The 22,774-nt window shown below is 39.0% G+C and overlaps 1 protein-coding gene across 1 annotated transcript in view; it reads left to right on the forward strand.

Annotated features, from left to right (window-relative positions):
* The window catches only part of emilin1a (elastin microfibril interfacer 1a), a 59,985-nt gene extending 45,876 nt beyond the window's left edge, over nt 1-14,109 (forward strand). The window contains exons 3-12 of the mRNA XM_020917310.2: nt 72-277; nt 1,078-1,177; nt 3,123-3,231; nt 3,706-3,876; nt 4,529-5,812; nt 8,713-9,127; nt 9,782-9,907; nt 10,034-10,051; nt 10,135-10,269; nt 11,412-14,109. Of these exons, the coding sequence (XP_020772969.2) occupies nt 72-277; nt 1,078-1,177; nt 3,123-3,231; nt 3,706-3,876; nt 4,529-5,812; nt 8,713-9,127; nt 9,782-9,907; nt 10,034-10,051; nt 10,135-10,269; nt 11,412-11,728 (2,881 nt within the window). The 3' untranslated portion in view covers nt 11,729-14,109. The remainder of the gene's footprint in view (nt 1-71; nt 278-1,077; nt 1,178-3,122; nt 3,232-3,705; nt 3,877-4,528; nt 5,813-8,712; nt 9,128-9,781; nt 9,908-10,033; nt 10,052-10,134; nt 10,270-11,411) is intronic.
* The last annotated feature ends 8,665 nt before the right edge of the window (nt 14,110-22,774 follow it).

The raw sequence follows: 22,774 nt of genomic DNA on the forward strand, positions 1-22,774 counted from the left end.
TTTAAGAAATATTTGTGTTATTCATGTCCCATATTTCTAGATCTAATTTCCTGTTTTGTTTCTGTGTACAGATACCGAACATACAGACGACCACGGTATAAGGTGGCCTATAAGATGGTGACAGAGATGGAGTGGAAATGTTGCCATGGTTACTCCGGAGAAGACTGTCATGAGGGTCCACGGGTCCCCACGACGACGCACACAGGACGTCCCAGAGTCAGCCAAACGGGCTACAACCCTGGAGGAGGAGGAGGAGGAGGAGGAGGAGGGGCAGGAGGTATTGACTAATATTCATCATGTCAAAATGTAGGTACTCATAGGGTATTTATGTGTCAAATGGGAATATATAAACCCTTAAAGGTGCGCTGTGTAGCTTTTTGGTTGGGGGTCCGTCACCTGCTTGTTTCTGTGGATATGTCATTGCTCTGCTTTGGATGATCCACAAATTTATTCAACTGCAGGATATTAATTACCTTCTCTAAACCTAAACTACATTATATAGAATAACAAAATGCTTTTTAATGTCTGTTTTGTACTGAAACTGCTGTTTTCCTTTGAGTGTACAAACTAATGTCCATATAATGTTATGTAACACTGGTGCTCTGTTCAACTCATTAGGGGGACACAGGAGAAGAGTCACAGCCCAGTGACTCTGAGACTGCTTTATGTAGTCAACATTGTTTAATCATTACACAAAATACTCACAAATACTTCAATACCCATACTACAAAGGAGACTGAGGCAAATAAGAAATCGGTTAGATGTAATCAGGAATATAGTGAAGGATTACCCTTCTCTGAATAGTTTGATTAGTTTGACCTCCAAATGTTCATGGGTTTGAGGATTTTCCCATTCAAAAGATATAATATTTAGTTTTAAATTGTAATTATTCTGAAACTCATGGATAAGCAATAGTGATGAGGAGGAGAAGGAGAGTATGAAGAGGTAAAAGAGGCAGAAAGAAATTAGGGACTTTAGAGGAAGCGCTTTCGGAAAGAGAGGCAGTGGCTGATAGCAAACTACAAGTCTTACTGCTTTGGTTTTATTTTATTTTATTAATTTATTTTTGTCTTGCAGGTGACAATGAGAAGATCCGGGTGCTGGAGGAGACCATTCGAGGCTTGACCAAAGACCTCCACAACATGCAGACCACTATCAATGGCATCAACCAAAAACTGTATGTGTAATTCAAATACGATACTAATACATTACACTAGTGCTTTATAAATTCACAGCTTTTTTGTTATTATATTGTTAAAGGTGCATTGTGTAGCTTTTCTGGTGGAGGGTCAGTCAAATACTTGTCTTCATGGAGATGTTATTGCTTTGTCTGGAATGTTTCACTGTATGGCATTAAACCTTTCTATCTTCATGTAGACTGAGCTAGACCAAGCTAGGGGTCAGATCTGTGGATAGGCAGCCCTGCTCGCAGTCAAAATGCCTGTTTTTCTGAATAATTTTGAGCTATAAAACTAGGTAGAGCTGTTAAATGGCATACTGTGGAACTGGTTTATGTATGAACCAAAAAGTTACATAGTGCACCTTTAAGGATTCTCAAAATACGCCAGTTTGTCCATGTTATCTGTATATGTACTTGTTATTTGCCAGGGTAAGTCAGTGTAGATAGAGCTTAGCAGTGCATATTTTTCATAGAAAGATATAAACTCCGGAGAGCCTAATGAGAATTTCACATGTAAACAGTCTTCCAGATAGACAACCATAGAGTTTCCATCAATCTATATGAGACTACAAGATGGCATATAGATTTGTTAGTAAATATGATATGTAGTCCCCACACTGTCTCCCATGAGTGGAGACCAGTGTTCTGTTCCAGAGTTAATATCTTTGGCAGAATCTGCACATACCATTATAATTTATCTACTCTACAGGGCTACAGTGTATTCATGAAGAATGTAATACTGTTTTACATGTAGTTTTGCTCTGAATCTCTTTTTAATTAACACAATGAAACAAGGTAGTAAATCTATTGATACTTTCCAGCTGATGTCATCATTATTCCCCAGAAGTGTGAAACTAACTGAAAGCACTGCTCTGTCTGAAGCTTTGTTACTCAAGTTAGACTTAATCTGACCTGAGTTTTATTTGAACACAATCTGACCAGAAGGAGCTGACTTGGCCGGAGATGATTTGTTAAACAACTCCCTCTCTTATAAAATTACAGTCAGAAGGTAGCTTGTATTATCCAACAGTTTTTTAGTTAGCCACTCTCACATTTTTGTTGAAAATCAAACACCTAAACCTAAAGGACCTTGAATGACTGTATTCATCACAGGTGCCTGAAAATTAGCACTTTAAATCCTTTTGTATTTTTTCAGTATCTTGAAACTTATTTGTATTTGCTATTGTGTGCATTGTGTCACCATGGCAACCACCCCTGGCATGATGTCACTGTAAAGCATCAATTGGCCTAAAATATTATGTAAACTATGTTAAATAGAAATGGACTATATTGTACAACAATACCAAAAGATTCACCATTCTATCAATCACTATAGGTGTCGAATAAGAACACGGTCATCTGAGTGAGTATATAAATATTACAATAGTAGACATTAGTTTACAGATATCATATACATGTTAAACAGCTCTCATTCTAAAGACAGACCAGTTCTGTTCAAGAATGTTGGCTGCTGTGGAGGCTTATTTGGTAATAAGCTTTGGTAAAGCTTGTCCATTCATAATTAACCTTTAATGTGATTAGTTGCTTTCTAAAAAAGTGCCCATTTCCAGACAAAATAACAACTTATCTTTGCCATTTTTAAAGTATTTCTTACAGTAGCATTTGATGTTGCTGTTACTATCTTCCATTGCTAATGACTGAATAGGTCTGACTGGACAAGCTTGCCTTTAGGAAAAAGACCTCATTAGCCACAGTTTGTTATTGTCTTGTCTTGTCTTCTGTAGTATCTGGACACACAGATTAAATGTATTAAATTAGACCAAAGGGTAGGATCATGTTTTACTTAACTTAATATCCTGCAATCACATTGTCTTGTTTGTTTGTCCTTAGTTCCTCTATTTGTCTTCACAACACATTGCCTTTTGCCTATGCCTTTTCTGACAGGATTTCACATATTGTTTTTATGATTTCTTCCTGACAGTCCTGGTTTGACTGGGAGCATAACCCCATCTGACTCTGCACAGCCTCACATGAAAGAAACCATCAACAACATCCAAAACAAACTGGACCACCTCTACAACAGGACAGAGGTAAGAAGAGCTTAAAGCCAGACAATCTGTAGTGGAGTTCATGTGATGTGGGAACATTTTTAATGTGCACTGACTTTTGTGGTGGAGTGTTCGGCACCTACTTATCTCCATAAAAAGTTTATTGCTTCGTGTAGAATATTCCACAGTATTGAATTAAACTCCATACAGACAAGTTAGCACTGCTAACAAGCAAGTAACTGTGATTCCCTCACAGTAAGAATACATGTTTTTTGAGCAATAAAAGACACTCAATGCTAAATAAGTGTAAGGCAATACAGGACAAACATTCCAGGCATATAAACAACATCCCCATGGAGACAAGGTTACACACCGGTTAAAGACTGTATATTGTCAATTATTCAGGCTTACTTCATTTGTACATCTCTTAAGTATTATTGTTTCATCTGTGGTATATACTAAAAATACCAAGTGGAAGCAGTGGAATATATTGTTCAAATATGTATTTTTCTAAAGGTGCATGACCAGACTCTGCTGAACATAAATAACCACCTGGTGAACGGAGGGAACGAGCTGGAGGGCGGGGGCCGAGGGGGAGGCGTCACAGGGACTCAGCTGAACTCTATGAAGGAGCAGATCCTCACAGAGCTGGAGAGGAGGGTCACTCTGTCCTGCTCTGCCTGCCAGGTACATGGAAATCTACCAATGTTTTATCAAGGTTCTTCAGATAGTAATTACCTCATTTTATACATGCTTTGTTATTGTGGTTCAGTGAGTGTTGGTTTTATGGGTTCGTCAGTGAATACATTTTTAAATTAATAATTAATTTATGACTTTGCATTTTGAAGCTTAACTATTAACTGATTAACACTGCAGTCTCATTATGGTAAAATATGCTTAAATGTTTAACACAAACACTGCATATTTAGGCTGAATTCTTCTCTGAAACTGAAAACACTCTGTTCCATCTTTTGATGTCATGTGGTAATGCAGGAAGTGCTCCACTCTGTTTTTAAATTCTATACACCTTCACTAGAATCATTTGGATAATTTTAGTCCAGAAATGCCAATCTCTACTAAACAGAATGTAAAACTACTGCTTCTTGAAATCACAAGGTAGAGCAGAGCATTTTGAGAGCTATAGACAGACAAATAATCCTGGATTACTCAGATGTATGTGAATGAAACAAAACACTACAAATATGTTTTTGAAAGAGAAACATTATAACATGACTTAAAGCTCACAAGAGTCAATTTTGTGTAATGTAGGACTTTTTCCTTATAGGACCTTTGCATTTCCTACAATTTCATACAAGATTTTTTTCTTCTTTATACGTAGGCGGGAGTGGAGGACCTGAGGCGGCAGCAACAGGAGGACCGTGAGCGTATACGGGCTTTGGAGAAACTGGTCAGCTCTTTGGACCAACATGTCCGAACAAGTCTTGAGATCATCCGCTCTGAATCTGGGCATTCAAAAACCTGCTGCGACTCCCTCACTGAACTGGAGAAGAGGCTCACGGACACTGAAGCAACGGTCACCTCCACATCCAACAAATGTGACATAATCAAAGGGCGCCTGGACAAGGAGCTGGCAGGTGCAGGTGGTAGCGGGAAGGGTAAAGTTACAGAAGACAAGCTAAATGGCAGATTGAGGGAGTTGGAGAAAAGGTTGAACAATACGATGAGGAAAACAGAGCAAAGATTTACAAATACTGGTAACAATTTGAAAGACACTGTTCAAAGAGATGTGACCCAATTACGTAATCTAGTGCTTGGACGCTTGGATGATAATAGCTTCAAAATTGGAAAAGTTGAGCTAGATGTTGCTGTTCTTGGAGATACAGTCAGGGACCATAGCAGGCGTTTGAACCATCTCGAAAATATCACATCATACTTGGATAAAAAGCTGAAAGAAACCACTAAACTGTGCAATGAGACTTGTGCGAAGAAGACGAAGGACCACCACAAAACTGAAGACACTGTTAAGACTTTAGAATGGAAAGTTATTGCCAACCAGGATGAAATTAAAAAGTTCAACACAAGGTTAAACGATTTATCGATTTCTGGAGATTCGTTGGTTGACAAAGTAATCGTTTTAACCAATGACGTGAAGAAAATCAAAGGTATTACAGGAGACAACGGTGAGCGCTTCAATCAGATAGTGACTGAAGTTGAAGTTTTAGGAAGAGACATTGAAGATTGCTCAGTTTGTAGCCGGGTAGAAGATGATTTAAGGAAATTTAGCAACACCACAATGACAAGTCTAAACAAATGTCAAACAGAACTGACCGATTTGAGACGAAAAGTGGACAATGAAGAATCCACATGCTCCCAAGTGTGTTCAAATCTCCAGGAGGAAGTAGGGCGTCTGAGAGAGGAGGTGGAGGAGTGTACCGGACAATGTAAAGTCAACATCAATGATCTGAAAAACCGACTGGATGGACACAACAGTCAAAATGGGAAACTGGGAGGAGATCTGAAGTCCATACAGGGAGAACTGGACAGAGTCAAAAACATATTCAGCTCCTTCAATGATACGCTGAAGGGTCTGGGTAGAACTGTCAAGGGCCATGGCAACACGCTAACTGATCTAACCAGCAGCAATCGCAACATACTGACAGAGGTGAGATGATACATTTTACTATTTTATTAAAGGTGAACTGTGTAACTTTTCTGCAAGAGGGTCCACCATCTGTTACCGTCCAGTTAGATTTTTTTTAAAGTTTGGTATGAAACATGCTGCTTTCGTTTATCCATCTGTCTCCCACTCGGATCTCCAATATGAGGCCATGTGCATGCTTCAATCATTTTATAATGTTTCGTGTGTCTGATTCGGAGAAAACCATGGACGCTAACCGGAAAGCTTTTGTTGCTTTAGCTTTGGCTGAGTACCAGGCACTCCAAAATAAAGTATATGCTTCTACACAACCTCGAGGAAAAATTCTGTATAAATAGTATAATTCAGTATATTAGTGAAGTGAAAGCGTTGGTGTTGCTTGATAGTAGATAATTTTGGCATGTTAGCTAGCAGGAAATGGGCTAAAAACATGGGTGACACTGACTACCATACCCATAGGTAGTAATACAGACACAGTAAGGTATTGCAATAATGCTGAAATTGTCATTCAAACCACTAAAGTGTCCAAACACAATGAAAATACTTCATACTATAAGTGACACTAGGCGCTTATATTGACACTTGGAATTCTCACTTGCTCTCTTCCAAGCTCTTCTAAGGTCCGAGTTGCGCCATCCGAGGAAAAGGGGCGTGTCAGTGTGTGTCGCTAGGCAACGTCCTTGGACATCTGCGTAAGATGGATAAATGAACGCACCATTAAACTCTATCTCCAGGGAGACAAGCAGGTCACCAGGCTAAATGTTTAAATTGATTTTATCATTATACAAAAATAAGAACAAAAATTAAACAAACAAAATAAAAACTCCTACACCCACTCACTTTCTCTACACCGCAACGTCTAATCCCGCCAAAATGTTTAAGTTTTCAAGGTATTTTTGAGGCATAAAACACTTGTAATTTAATAAGTGCAATTATGGAGACAAGCAGGTGGTAGACCTTTCACCACAAACCCTGATTTCTTAAGCATACAAATAGAAGGGAGAAAGTGTGTAAAACATACAAAGAACTTGAAAACACAATTCCATTAATATAATTTCAATGTATAAACACCATTTTACACTGTTGCCTGTAATGTGGCTAACCATACAGTACTTTTAGGGCCTAATACTTCACGTCACCTGATCAGCAATGGTAATATCTAATATCTAATATCTCTGCAAATGTGTGTGTTTTTGTGTTGCTTATAGTCAAAGCAATTTGTCCATAATCTACTAATTCACACACCCACACAATTACAATTACAATTAAAATCCAAACCCAACAATTTTTCTTATGGTCAAAATGAAAACAGAGCATAGACTCTCCTGTTTCCATTGGCATAATATCTGTTAATTGGTCTAATCATTTGTATAGCGCCCACAAAAATGGTAATTTCCCTTGTGGTCTGCTGTGAAAGCACATTGTCAATCAAACAATAATCTTGACCACAGCTGTTTCACACAATATTATGAGAATATATGGAAAATATTTGACTCCTTTTGACCGGTAAGGCTTTGATAATATGCACCCATATTTTTGTGTGTGTAACATGTTGTACAAAAATAAACCATAGGCACAGCGGGAGGAGTGTGTATTTATAGTGGAACTACGTTGATAGAACCAGCAACTTGAGGTGGTAGTGCAGCCAAAAATGTATTGAAATAGGCAAGGAATAGTGCTGCTATTTCAAAATAACCATTCTAATGTATTTTTTTTTAACATCTTCAACTTAAGAACTTAATTTTAAAGGGCACATATTACACTATTTTCTGATGTTCTGATGTTGAGTCCTCATCACAAACCTGGAGTTATGTTTTGTTGAACACAGTAATTCTGTATATTTAGGCTGAGATCTTCTCTCCAACTCTGTTCCACTTTGTGATGTTCTCTCTCCATACACCTTCACTAGAATTATTTGGATCATTTCAGTCCTAGAACTGCAAATCTCTACTGAACAAAAGGTAAAAGGTAGCTGTTAAACTATCACTTCAGAGCATTTTGAGCTTATAGGATGCAAACAACCCTATGATTCTCAGTTACTCAAATATGTGTGAACGAAACAGAACACAACTCCAGGTATGTGTTTGATGAGGTAACAACATTCTAACCTGACTTAAAGTTCACAAGAGTCAGCTTTGCATAATATAGGATCTTTAAGTTTTAGTATGAATGTTACTAAATGTTATCTGGAATACAAGTTAGGGACAATGAGCTTGTTTTTCTTTCACTCTGATTTAAACAAATACAAAACAATGTCTCCTCTACGCCTTTCCTGGTTTATGAAGTTTTGAGTATTATTATTTAAATGTGCACTTTGTAACTGTTCTGGTGAGGGGTATGTGGCCCCCAGCTTTTCTGTATGGAGTTCTGAATAATACTGCTTTTCCTGGAATATTCCACAGCATGGGGTTAAGTGTATTTATATGAAAAACATGCATTCTTACTGTGGTGTGGCTCACCTTTGACCTGTTATTCTGTCTGGTAGCTACACGTGGTTGGCTCAGTGGAGATAAATTTAATACCATACTGTGGAACATTCCAGGCAAAGCAATGACATACCAAGACACAACATGGTGAAAAGCAAGTGCAGATCTGTAAAGTTACATAGTGCACCTTTAAATATAATATTTCTCATGAGATATAAGTAAAATGTTGAAGTTTAAGTGTGATTTATTTAAAATGACTAAAGGAAATGCAACAGGGTATATGAAACAAATATTTTATCCATGGGTTTCAAAATAATGAGAAATTAGGACCTTTAGCGATTAATATCGATTAACACTTAAAAATTATATCCTTTGAATGGAGAAAAGTCCTCAAAATCATGTAACAGGAAGCTGAAACCCATGGATACCCCCTGTGTCCATAGAGTTTCTTAAGTTATTATATTATTTCTTCCTCAAAAGGTGGACCAGTTGGAAAAAGACCTGACACTCCACACTGAAGATTCCAAGATCCGGTTCGGGACCCTGGGAAAAGAGATTGAAATCCTGAAGCGGAATTACCTGACAGAGGTGGGAGAGTGCAGACGCTCCAGTGATGGCCTGGACCGCAGACTGTCCAAACTGGAGGGCGTCTGTGGGCGATTCGACTCCTTTTCAGACACTCTGGAGAGAATCAAGGAGGGTCTGAATCGTCACGTGACCGGCCTTTGGAGCTGTGTGAATGGACTGAATGCCACAGTGATCGGGCAAGGGGAGGTGATCCACGATATCCGCGACATTCAGCTGGAGAAGGTCCGATCAAACATCAACAAGCTTAACACCTCACTGCTCGACCTGGCCACGGAGTTCCATGACTTTGTAAAACAAGATTTCACTGGTGAGTCTGAAGGGAGAGGGTTACTGATCAGAAGATGAGACAAGACATAAAGTTGCACTGTGTAACTTATCCCGTGGAGCGTCTGTCACCTGCTTGTCTCCTTGGAGATGTGCCTACAATGTTCCACAGTATGGCCATGAAGTTAAGAATCTCCATGGAGACTTGCAAGCCAAATTACAGGTTAGATTTGTGGCGAGGCGAATTCACTGTAAGAATTCACTTTTTTAAGATACTTTTGAGCAATAAATAAAGCACTGCCTTTTGGAACTACAGCTTCTCAAGAGGTCTAACTAACCTGAGTTAACCCTATTTTATGGCCAAACACAAACATTTCACAGTATAATTTTGAGATCATCCCTAGAGATCAGAGATACTGTATTTGTTTTGGGTGCAGGCTAAATTGTAAATAAGTCTGAGTTTGCTGTCGGACAAATTGGACATCAAGTTGCCATGGAAATCTCAAAGTGCTACAGCACGTAGGTTAGTTGTAGGTTAGTATTGACTCTTTAGTTTGAATGAAATAGATTAGAATTTATGGACCTCATTCTCTGCACGCACCTGCCTCAGACTCAAGTCAAGAAGACCAGTTTAGCATCATAGTCAATATTCATACAATATTCATTAAGTAAATGTTTGGTTGCTTATCTTCTGCAGGTCCTCAAGGTTTGCCAGGTCCGAGAGGAGAAAAGGGTGAACGTGGACTGCAGGGTGTGATTGGACCCCAAGGCCGAATGGGACCCCAAGGACGAGAGGGCAAACAGGGGCCAGTCGGACCTCCAGGTATCTTCATTTATTTTAAAGAAGACATTAAAAATAATTCAACATATTAGTACACATATACATTTGTATTGCGGTTTTAAAGTAATGAATAGCTTACTCACATCTTTCCTTTGTTGTTTTTACCAGGACTCAGAGGGGAACAAGGTATGTGTCTTTGTAATAAATAAAGTTTAAACTGAATAGAGTTTTATTATACTGTGATTTATAATGTGTTTCTCTGTGTGTAGGTCTTCCAGGCACTGATGCCCACGTGCCCCGCCTTTCCTTCTCTGCTGCTCTAACTCGACCAATGAGAGGCGTTGGAACTATCCCCTTCAATGAAGTCTTTGTCAATGAGGACAATGTTTATAACCCCAGAACAGGTGAGATACAAATCACAAATATAAAGAAAATACATTTATCTTAAAACACATGAACACAAGAACTTGCTTGGTACATTAAAATAAAATAAAATATGTAAAACTGTGATAAAATTCTCCAGTGTAGGTTTGTATATTTTATTTAATTTGATTTTGAAGTTGAAGTTTCATCCCACATTTTTGCAATAAATCAGTCCTCTCTCTTTAACTACTTTTAACACAATTGTTGCTTTCTTTTGTCTTTTTCGTTTTTAACAACCTGAAGTTTTAACCTCTTCTTTTCACTTACTCTTGTTCTGAGCCCTTTCAGTTGGAGAAAAGAAAACGCCCTAAAACCATCAGCAGAGACATACTGTGTCTCAAGACCGATTAGAGGAAGCTGAGTGCTGGGAAATAAAACGACTAATGACCCTTGTCTTATTTCATGGCTTTAACCTCAACAACCATCGGCCACCAGCAGCTTGAGTCATGAAAGCCAATAACATGGTCTGGGATAGTGAAATCAATCTGATACAAGATTATTTTTGGAGCTAAAGGGCTGTTCTGAATAAAGGACTTAAAAAAACATTAAGACCAGTTTAACTTTTCCTCATATTCTGTTGAGTGATCGCAGACATCTGTTGGATTTCTCAAAACAAGACAGGAAATTCCTACTGCAGCATGAATAAAAAAATATACAACGATTGTCATTTTTGGAGAAGCAAGACAAATGTTTTTCTCTTTAATAGATCTACAGGGCTTGTTGATTGGTCAGTACTTTCAGGAGAGTCTGGAGTTTTCCTACAGGGACAATTTTAAAAGGTGACTGAAAAGCCACTTGCCCCTCACAGTGAGAAGGTTCCAGGCCTCTCTGTGCAATGTTTGCATGTTTCTCCTTGTGCCTGGGTGGGGTTCCTGTGGGTCCTCCAGTTTCCCCCATCAACCCAAAAATACACCATAATATTGGTAGACTCTTCCAGCAAAGTTCTTGACCAACTGCTCTTGGCAGGGTGACTCAGTGGCATTGAACGGTGGGCCAAATGCAGAATTTCCCAATAAAAGGAACCTAAACCTTAGAAACTTTAGACTCCTAAGAGACTAACCATGCAGGGTTACTCAAAAAAATCTAATCACAATAAAAGCTTATCTCGTTCTCATCTTTGCAGGTTACTTCACAGCTCCAGTCCAAGGAAAGTACTTCTTCAGTATTCTCACTGGTCACAAAAACATGAAGATTGAGGCAGTCCTGTCCAAATCCAACACAGGCGTGGCGCGGGTGGACTCAGCTGGGTATCAGCCCGAGGGTCTGGAGAAGCCCATGGCAGAGGCCAAGCATATCCCCGGAGCTGTGGCTGTGTTCAACATCATCCTGGATCTACAGGCTGGAGACACAGTGTGCATAGACCTGGTGACCGGACGCCTGGGATACTCCTCTGAACCCTTCACAGTGTTCAGTGGGATGTTACTCTATGAGACAAAGTGAAGGGGCGCTTTCTGTTACAGAATTGCAGACGATCAGCAGCAGAAATAAAGTCATCAAAATAGTTAAATATCAGTATCACAGTAAATGAGGAGACAAGATGACGAGACAGTATGTAGAGGGGTTAAAACTGAAACAGAGACAAGAACTCTCAGAGCTACTGACTCTACATGTCTAAGACTGAGCAAATGAAGACTGAGTGAAGATTGAATGGAACAAGAGACTTATTATTGTACTGTATTACTGTATCTGCTCAAAGGCAGCACAATATGGCATTTTACTCAAAGAGTCTTGACTCCTGTTTAATCAATGACATAAGCTCCATGCTCACTTTTGCAGTGCAAAACAGAGCGTGTCCATTTTCATAAACAAAAGGGCAACAGTCAGACTGAGGAGAAGACAAAGAACAAGCTTATACACAGCTTCTCCATTCATATGCTGCATTTTCCAACACCAGCTGAAGTCTAGAGTGTATTTGGCCGATACTTATTAGACTTTTCTTTACTTGTTTGTTGTTGTCATTGTCGCATTTCAATGATAATATAATGAGATTGCTGCATTTGTTGGCACATACTGTGTATATGTATGTACCCTACATTTCTTTGATTGGGTGAGGTGACTTAATACTAGTTTAGTGTGTGCCCCTTCCACAGGCAAGTGCATTTTCAAACAGTTTTTTTCTGTGTGATCTGGAGCTTTCCTGTGTTTAAGACTGTTACTGAAGACAGTTTTATTTCTTCTTATTTTCTAAAAAGCCACTTCAGTGTTATATAAAACTCCTACATTAGAGTTCTATAGAAGTTGTTCCAGATGAAAGATGAAAGCCGGTGGAGCTGATAAAACTGTGGATTGTTCCTTGTCTTGTGAGCTGGGTCCTCCCACAGCCTCTTTCATTCACTCTTTTCCTGAGTTAGTTCTTTTTTCTTGTTACTTACAGTTTCACTTTGACCACAATTCAATTCCCAGAAACATAACGCTCAATGCCAATTGTCTTGGAAAAATGCAGTGTGATTCAACAGTCCAGGGGAGGGACACAGGGCCAAACCACCATTCTTATGTGCACAAATGAAGTCACTCCCTGCTCTGTCACAAACCACAACATTTTATAAATCATACAATGGCAAAACAAAGAGCCTTTAGGCTATTTTCAGAAATACAGTGGGAGAAACTTTAAAAGAGGTTTATGTAGATTATGCATACAGCTACAGAAGATAAATGACAGCAATAACAAAACAAGTAGTTGAACAATGTTGGTATTATATTTAAAAGTGCAATGTATAACAATGTATTGTGGAGGGTCCGCCAAATGCTTGTTTCCATGGAGATATCTTTGTTTTGACTTGAATTTTCTACAGCACAGCATTAAACATATCCATTTCCAAAGAAGCAAGCAAGTAACACTACAAGGCCAGGTTACAGGTCAGATCTGTGGAGAGGTGACCACGCTGACAATGAGAATGCATGTTTTTTATGTATTTTTGAGCAATAAAATAGTTGTAATTTACTTAACATAAGACAGTTAAATTTAATGCTATATGGTGAAACATTCCAGGCAAAGCAGTGACATCTCCATGGGGACAAAGGTGATGGACCCTCTACCTGAAAAGTTGCATCTTTAAACCTTTAAATTACATCAGCAAAGGGCTTGATAATGTATTTCTTCTTTCTGCAAAACACAGGCTATCCCAATGTACTGAGATGGCCTTCAGCAGTGCCCCCACCTGTGCTTACTTATAGAAGATAACTATAATGTTATGAACAGACATTATATACATTCTCATTAAATCCCAAAGTTATACGAGGGCAAAACAAAGATCCATTTTCAACTGTTTGAAGAATCTTAGCAGGAGACAATTTCTGGCCAGAGGGAAAAGTGGATTGTCAGTGTCTCCTAATATGGTCCGATGTAAAACCAGAAAGATAAGAGTTTTAAAATCTCTCAGCTGCTGCCTCGTACTGTGTAATTTTGATTAAACTAAACAAATACTGAAGTTTAACTAAGCCTTGTTTCTACGACATAAATCCCACCTCTGTTATGAAGAAGATGAAGAATTATTTTGTTGTAGATACTCTGAAATTGAAAGAAATATATGCTTTATTATTATGAGTCACCATCAGTACTTTTTCTATTTTTACATGAATGAATATGACCGTTTTAATGTATATTTATAAGCAAGAAACAGCCACATAATGCGCTGGGATGTAATTTTGTAAGTTTCTATGCAAGATATAACTTTGAAAGATAAGAATGTACATATTTTATAGATATTTGTGTTACCACTTTATCACCAATTACAGGTACCTGCAGTGTTTTGTATGTTTTTTTTTTTTTGTTTTGTTTTTTTCACATGTGCCTGAAATACAGAGTTTCACAGAAGTGGAGAGTGGCTTTGTGCTTACTGTTTTTTCAGTTTTTGATTTGGCAGTAATTTCTAACCTTTACTTTAAATCCTGTGTTTAATTGACTCTTGTTTTTGTCATCAAAAACATACCCAGAGTTGTGTTTTGTTTCATTTACACATGTTTGAGTAATCCTGGACTATTATATTCCCAAAGCTCAACATACTCTGTTCCACCTAGCAAGTTTACAGCTACTTTTTACCTTCTGTTCAGTAGAGATTGCCAATTCCAGGGCTGAAATTATCCAAATGATTCTAGTGAAGGTTGTATAGAGTTTAAAACACAGTGAAGCAAGAGGTGGAACAGAGTGTGTGCAGACTCTAGAGTTTGTGAGTATCAAACATTTGTGAAAGAAACAAAACACAGTTCCAGGTATTTTTGATGAGAACACAACATTATGACATCTGAAAATACCTTAATACGGGCCCTTTAAAGCTGCACTATATAAGGTTTCCACCATTGTAAGAATGTTCCAAAGCATGGCAGTAAAATGATCTTTCTCCATGGACAATGTTGTCAAGCTTAACCTATTTCTATGATGTTCTCTGATGTATTTTTCTGATGTATCAAAACAAATCACAAACATTAACATGATGAGTAGGAAGACCCCTTACCAGAAAAGTTTTATAATGCACCTTTAATTAACTAGTCTATGTAAAAAAGAGGACAATCTAAAACTAGTCTAAAGAAAAAACAACTAAACAACAACAAAAAAAAATAGTTCTAATACAACTTTTCTATAATTATTAAACCATTATAATGTATATATTTTTTCCCTTTCACTAGCCCATTGGACTTGCTGGCTCGGCTCAGTAACTTCATCTGTCGTTTGCTACGCGTCACTGCCACCTGCTGTACGTAAACATTTCAGTAGACCCCAATGTAACAAAACACCAAGTGTCCCGAGAAAGCGGTAATTTTGTGCATAGTACTTTATTCATAGTGGAAAGGGTTGATGTCTTTAATAAAGGCTAAAAGAGCCACATTTTCTTTGTCAATCAAGCGAACAAAAAGTCTTCTACTTCTATGTAAATTGATCTATGTTCTTTGGTCAAGGGGAAAGCAAAGGCAATTGTGGGATACCCTAAATTAACATGTAATTTAACCTATAGATGCATTAGGGTTAGTATTTTATAGTTAGAGTTACATGTGGTAATCCTCTTTCTTTACAATTTTCGGGCGCCCCCTAATACTTTCTTTTCAGTTTTTACGGCAGACTTATAGCCGTAATAAAATCGCCCAGCAGTAAAACTTCTCTTTCAAAATAAAAGTTTATGCAATGTTCTTCTTCTTATATTTTGAGTAAAAGATAAAAACATGAAAAATCTTGATGTTGTAAATGTAAACAATGATATTCCAACTGCAGTTCTTTTGAGATTCCCCAGGGGGCACCGGGCCACACTTTGAGGAGGCAACTTGAGGAGCAGGCAGCCCGTGCGTCTTTCTCTTTCCGGGGTTTTACGCGCGTTCTGTTGCCATGGAGCTCTGTTTGTTTCCTTTCTCCTGGACCCGCAAAATGTGCCCCACAAGCTTCATAAACGTGTTGCTAAAGAAATGAACTATGTTACTTTATTATTAATTTGAGAGTCGAAGGTTTACTCCTGTAACAAGTTAGATGTTTCATTACGCGCATAAAGGAGCTCTGAAATACAGACGGTGACCAAGGGAGAAGAAGAAAGTACGGAGCAACAGGTGCGTAAAAAGTTTGAATCAAATTACAAACTGAAAACTCACCGATTTATTTTATATATGTGTGTTGTTTTTGTTCATCTGTGCTAATCTCTAATCTCTATTTATTCTAGCAAAATAGGCCAAAACACAAGATCACTTTATCCCCAGTGTTGGGAGTAACGCGTTATAAAAGTTACGAATTACAGTAATGCATTACTTTTTGCTGTAACGCAGTAATGTAAGGCATTACAGGGGAAAAAATAGTAATATTTTACTCGGTACAAATGTGAGTAACGCGCGTTACAGTGTTTTTTTTTTTTTAACCTGGATTGAAGTGGTGGGTTTTTCTTCATACAAATTCGCTAAAATCACCTCGATATCAGCAGCGGTGAAACGCCGGAGATGCGCCCTCATAGACCTTCAGGAACCGGCGAAAGGACTGACAAAGAACTCCACGCTGTTTAGACCTGGTTTAGACCTGGGTCAGTTTTGGTTTAGACCTGGTTTAGACTTGGGTCAGTTCTGGTTTAGACCTGGTTTACACTCGTCCCTCCCTCTATCGCAGTTCACTTTTCGCTGTCTCGCAGATTTTTTTATTTTTTTGTGCAATTTTGCATGCCCTGTTTTTTTTTTTTTTTTTTTTTTTTTACATTGTATGAATGCGTATTGCGTTCCTCCCGCTGCGTCCTGACTGGCCAAGGGACTCCTGTCTCCTGTACAGTACAGTACAGAATGTGTTCAGCTGCCAAATTTAAATACATGTTTAATCTCTAGTAGTGTGATTCTGAAGTGCTGTACGGTTGCAAGTTTTCTCCCCGACGAAACCCACAACGTCGACGAAACGTTCTGCACCGACAAAGGCTCCTGCGCTCGCACCCAAAAGGCAGAGGAAGATGCAAACCATCACACAAAAAGTTGGACTTCTGGACACGCTGAAGGAAGGTAGAAGTTACGCGCTGTAACAGAGTCTTGCACCGGTTCGGGTACCTGCAAATAGTTGCTGAAATCAGGGTCGCGAGCCCGAGCATCAGGGTCCATAAAGAGCGATCGGGTGACAGCCGCTCTTAACCTCCGTGAGGTGCGGAGCAAAGCCGCTCCTTTCTCCTGCGGTCACCTTCGAGCCCTTCCCTACAGTGAGTCCTGTTTTAGTCCTAGTTCAGTTCTAGTTTAGTCCTAGTTCACTTCTGGTTTAGTCCTGGTTTAGACCTGGTTTAGTCCTGGTTCAGTCCATATACAGCGCAAAAGTTATTTTGGTGAGAGTAACTTAAAGTAATGCAATAGTAATGTAATGCCTTACATTTTAAATGCAGTAATATTGTAATGTAACGAATTACTTTGAAATGACAGTAATAGGTAATAAATAACGCATTACAGTTTCAAAGTAACTTGCCCAACAGTGTTTATCCCACGTTAACCATCCAAAATAACTAACATTTTGCTAACGTTAGCTAACTAAATTCACCCAGCATACATTGAAACAGAGAAGCCTATCCATGGGTTTCAGAATGATGAAAAAATCCGACTGCATTATTATATTATAACGTTTAAATAGTAAAAAGTCCCCAAAATGTCACCTGTAACTTAACTTGAAGCTGAAATCCCTGAATATTAAGTTTTGTATAATGGCAGTTTGCTACACGGTAACCCTTGTTAGGCCCGAGCGCCGAAGGCCGGCGAAGGGCCTATTAGTTTCACACAGCGAAACTCCAAGTGGCCGAAAAATGGAATGGCGCGACGTGACTCGCCCGTAGTGACCAGGGACCCTCGCCATCACGTAGCAATGCGCCTGAGGTTTCCGAAAACGTATAGTTTGTCGGCCAAAAAAAAAAATTTAATATTTTATTTATTTTAATAGATCCATGGGTAAAACTCGCGCTTCCCTGCGTTTTGGCTATTTCCATTTTTCAAAAATAAATAAAATGGCTCGTCAGTACGGTGGCCGACGGGGGCCAAACGCACTGCAATAGCTCAATGCGTCTCATTTAGAGTAAACAACTTCAAGTACAGAAACGATGCAAATTCACAGGGTCAAACACAAGTTTAAACGAGGTACAAACAAAAAAAAGTGGTGCAAATGAAAAAGAAAACGCGCTGCAAGAAACAAAGACAAATGCATTATCATCAAATGCGCTGCAAATAGAGAAACAACGCAAAGCGCGAAACGGTGAAAACCAAGAAAACACCTGCAAAAGAAAACGCTGCATAAAGACTCACCACAACGGAAGTGCTCCAAACCTGCAGGGGGCGCTCAGTGTAACAGCTCAATGGAGAGACACACCGGCTGGACAGAGAGAAAGGATCTGCCTTTGAGAGAGACAGAAACAGCTGACTGACGATAAACTACAGCGGGGACTAATGATTGTTACGGTAAAGTGGCTTTTATTTGATTATATTCATCTACTGTGTTACGGTCATAACCCACAAAACTGTCAAATAAGTTTGTTTTAAACTGTGTTAACTGTGTGAACCTCGGAGCTTTGAGCTAAAACTTTAGCTACTAATTTGGAGCTAACGCGATGAAAAGTCCACTCAAACTTTCATATTTGAACAGAAAGCGTCGTTGTCCTGAAAATAAGTGCCATTTCTGGATCTTTGCCTGGAACGATGGACCAGGCTGAGAGAGACTTTAGTGCAGCGGTTTTCAATAGGTGAGGCTCGCCTCCTCTGGGAAGCGCCAAAGAGCCACTGGGAAGGCGCGACACATGCAGATTAAGGTTCGGACTAGACCAGGACTGATCCCAGGACCGAACTAGGACTAAACCAGAACTGAATCAGGATTGAGTGTGGGTGACCGCGGGCAAAAGGACTGGCGCAGAGCTCTGCGCCCCACGGCGCTAAAGCAGCTGTCGCCTGATCGTGCTTTGCGGACACCTCCATGGTCTCGCGGTTTCTCTCTCTCGCTCTCACATCCAAGATTAGACCTGGTCTAGTCCTGGGCTAGTCCGGGCCTTCACAGTCAATAATTAGTGAAATATTTTTGGCAAATAATAATATCAGAGGTAGTTGACGTATTCTGAAGGGATCCTTGATTGGTGACTGTAAGATTTTTTTTTGACTATTACTTAAACACAAGTACAAGCAAGTACAGTAGTAAACTACTACTAACAGAGAAAACTGTAAAGAGAAAACTGTTTGAAATGTTTTATATTCATTTTCTTTTCTCATCTGCAGACTCCTGTATGAGGACACAACACACTGCTGGGGCCACAGAACTGTTGGCTGATGAGACACTCATGATTCATGAAATGGGTCAAATGCAGATTACAAAGTAAGCCCACACTGCACTGGAGGTGCTGAACCAGACTCCTGCCACAGATTAGGTATGGTGCATGTTGCATTGCAAACTCCAGTATTAATAAGGGCTGCAAATGAATCATGCTCATGTTGAGATCATGATTTAAAGAGTAAAAATACTTATATTAATATTTAGCTGTTTCAATTTAGATATTTTCCATTTTCCTGTAATCATTTTGTAGTTTTCGTAATGTGTGTGTCATTACTGGTTTTCACTCTGTAGGACCTGACTTTGAACCTATCAGACATAAGGCCCATTCTGCTCTTCCTCCTCCAGAAGACAAGAGATACATCAGACTGAGTGGCCCAAGTACAATGGTTCATGTCTTCACTCTCCATGTCCAGACTCACTGAGGAGGAGGTCGTCCAGACTGCAGATGATCTGTAGGGCCTCTGGTTGCATCAGGCCTCCCTCCTGCTGTCTCCAATGTGTGTTAATAGTGATGTGTCCTTAAAGTTTAGGTTTAACTTCTAATTTCTTGCAGAAGTAAAACGGTAAAATGGTGGTTTCTTTTCATCTTAGCTGAGGAGCACCTAAACAACTTCATCACTGAGGCAGTGTACCATGATAAATGTGCCCTTATATGATATTACCAAGTGTGTGAGACAAAACTGAAAACATCATTTGCTCATAAGTTTATCTGAATGTTTTTCGTCTATACTGACATTTGTTTCATGGTGAAATGTGCCATTTATTTGGGGTCTCTTTTGGTAGTAACTGATTACATGCACTATAAGAATTTACTATTGTACTGCAGTTATGCAGTGATATTGGAGGTTTCTAGGACTGTATACGTGTACTGGGACACTTCATCCAGAACAGTACTCCGATTGGAGAGTAGAAACAAACACAGGAATGTATTTTTTTGAGCTTTAATGTCTTGTCTTCAATCTTTTCAGCTGATTGTTTGATTTTGTCTGGTTATCTCTATCATAGACACAGACTTTGATTGGTTAAGGGAAATGACCTGAAGCCAGAGCAGTCTAGTAGTCTAGTCTGCAGTAACAGTGTCACTTTGCAAAGATAATTTGTCCATTTTCAACTGTCACCTGGCTCAGTAAAAAGGTAACAATTTGAGAGTACGCTGACATACAGTTGTTTGTACAAACCTATTAATGCACTGTGTGTGTAATGGGTTTAATGTCTGACTATTCACATTATGACTATTTCCCGAAGTTCCTATGATTGTTTAATAAATCATCTTTTCTCAAAGGAGATGTCTTTTTTTAAATAAACTGACGTAAATGCATTCCCGGTATAAATGTAATCACTTATCAATAGAAACATACTTCATAATGCATATCCCATCACAGTTTTTGAAACTTTAAGGTCATTTAGTCTATTTTAGATGTATCCCAGAAATAAAACCATTTTGTTTTTGCAAAAGTTAAACACAAGTTTTCGCTTTCAGCCATAAGATTTGGATGAGAATTATTAGAATAACTTGCTCTCCTACAGTTTGAGTACCCATGCGTAATGTTTTTACCGATTTTTGTACGTAATTTGTGTGGTGCCTGTTGTTAGCATTAGCGTTAGCATCTAATAAAATAACTACACCTGTCTCATTTCAGCACGGCCTTTGCGGTCCGCGGACACTGTTACTGAGCGCCCCCTGCAGGTTTGGAGCACTTCCGTTGTGGTGACTCTTTATGCAGCGTTTTTCTTTTGCAGGTGTTTTCTTGGTTTTCATTGTTTCGCGCTTTGCATCGTTTCTCTATTTGCAGCGCATTTGATGATGATGCATTTGTCTTTGTTTCTTGCAGCGCGTTTTCTTTTTCATTTGCACCACTTTTTTTTGTTTGTACCTCGTTTAAACTTGTGTTTGACCCTGTGAATTTGCATCGTTTCTGTACTTGAAGTTGTTTACTCTAAATGAGACACATTGAGCTGTTGCAGTGCGTTTGGCCCCCGTCGGCTACCGTACGTCAGCGCCACCAAACGACTCAAAAATGCATTAGGGAATACGAATGACACAAAAAAAAAAACTTGCACGTACAATCATGAAATTTGACACAGAAGTCGATCATGTCAAGACAAGGAAAAAATATTATTACGCCAACACCGTGTGCTCCACTAGGGGGCAGCAATATTGGCTTAAAGTTTGCTAAGCTTTTACGAACTCCTCCGAGGGCGTTCACCCGAACGAGCTCAAATTTGGTCCACATTATCTCAAGACGTAGAACAATAAAAGTTATCCAAATTGTTCACACACGATCTCTGAGCAGTGAAGCAACAAAAAATGCTCACAATTTTGGACATTTACAAATTGCTCCCATTTGCTCAAACGAATTCCAATTTCAATGAAATTTGAAACATTTGTTAAACTCTCTGCCCTGAAGCTACTTCATGTGAAAATTATGAATTTGGTGCATTAGCGCCCCCTATAGATTGAAACAAAATTTAATATGGAAAAAATTCATTTGCTCCCAAATAGTTGCTCAAAAATTTCTGAAATTTTGCACAAAATTCCATTTTGGCATCCTGATCCAAAAGTCAATGACACCCATGTCATATTTTTTATGGCGTTGCCATAGCGATGGCATAAACTCTCCATTGGTAAAATCTACAAATTCTGGCACAAAACTTTGGCCGATTCCACTCAAATTTGAATCGTTGATTGACACCCCGACCCTGAACACATTTATATAAGAAAATCTCAGATGGGCGCAATAGCGTCCCCTAGGGAAATTGCATGGTAGTGCAAACATTTACTTTGTTGTACACATATAAAATTTGGTACACAGATTCATGACATGGTCTTGATCAAAAAAGTCAATGACGACCCCATGCCATTTCCCATCGTGTTGCCATGGCGACAGGCCAAACATCTGCCCTTGCCAATAGGCCCGACAAAAACTTTGGCGTAGCCAAACCAAATTTGGTACACAGATGCATCGTGGGAATAGGAACAAAAAAGTATATTACGCGGTTGCTAGGCAACCAACAGGAAGTCGGTCATATTGGATTGATCGTGCTACCTGTCCTCGTACTTGAACGAACTCGTCCTTGGGCGTTTGACCCAGACAGAATCATTCTGTATCATCTAGACAAGTGGGACATTAAAAGTTGTTAAAAGCTTTTTAAAAGGTCACACGGTGTTGCTGTGGCAACGGTGCAAATTTCAGGTTTATTTTTGGGGCTCACCATCAAACTTCAACGAGTGATAATTTGCACAAACTTTGGCCGATTTCACTCAAATTTTAATCATGAGTTCACACCTCAACCCTGAACAGATTGATGTAAGAAAATACAAAAATGGGTGCAATAGCGCCCCCTGGAAAATTTGTATGTAAAAATAAGGTTTTATTTGTCACAGATATACAAAATTTGGCATCCACATTTGCGACATGGTCTCGATTAAAAAACTCAATGATGCTCACATCCCATTTACATTGTGTTGCCATGGCAACAAGCCAAAATTGTATCCTTGCCAATGGGACGTCCTTACACAAACGTTGGCGTAGCCAAACCAAATTTGGTATCCACATGCATCATGGCAATAAGAACAAAAATGTATATTGTGACCACGCCCCTTTACAAACCGGAAGTCCGCCATCTTGGATTTTATTTATTTTTTTTGCCAAATTTTGAAAATTGCAGAAAATTAAATTTAAGATTTTTAGGTTTAGGGTTGGGGCTATGGTTAGGATTATGATTAGGGTAAGGTTTAAGTTTAGGATTAT

This window comes from Boleophthalmus pectinirostris, unplaced genomic scaffold (assembly GCF_026225935.1).
Source record: "Boleophthalmus pectinirostris isolate CB_2022bp ecotype Guang Dong unplaced genomic scaffold, ASM2622593v1 HiC_scaffold_13, whole genome shotgun sequence".
NCBI lineage: Eukaryota > Metazoa > Chordata > Actinopteri > Gobiiformes > Gobiidae > Boleophthalmus > Boleophthalmus pectinirostris.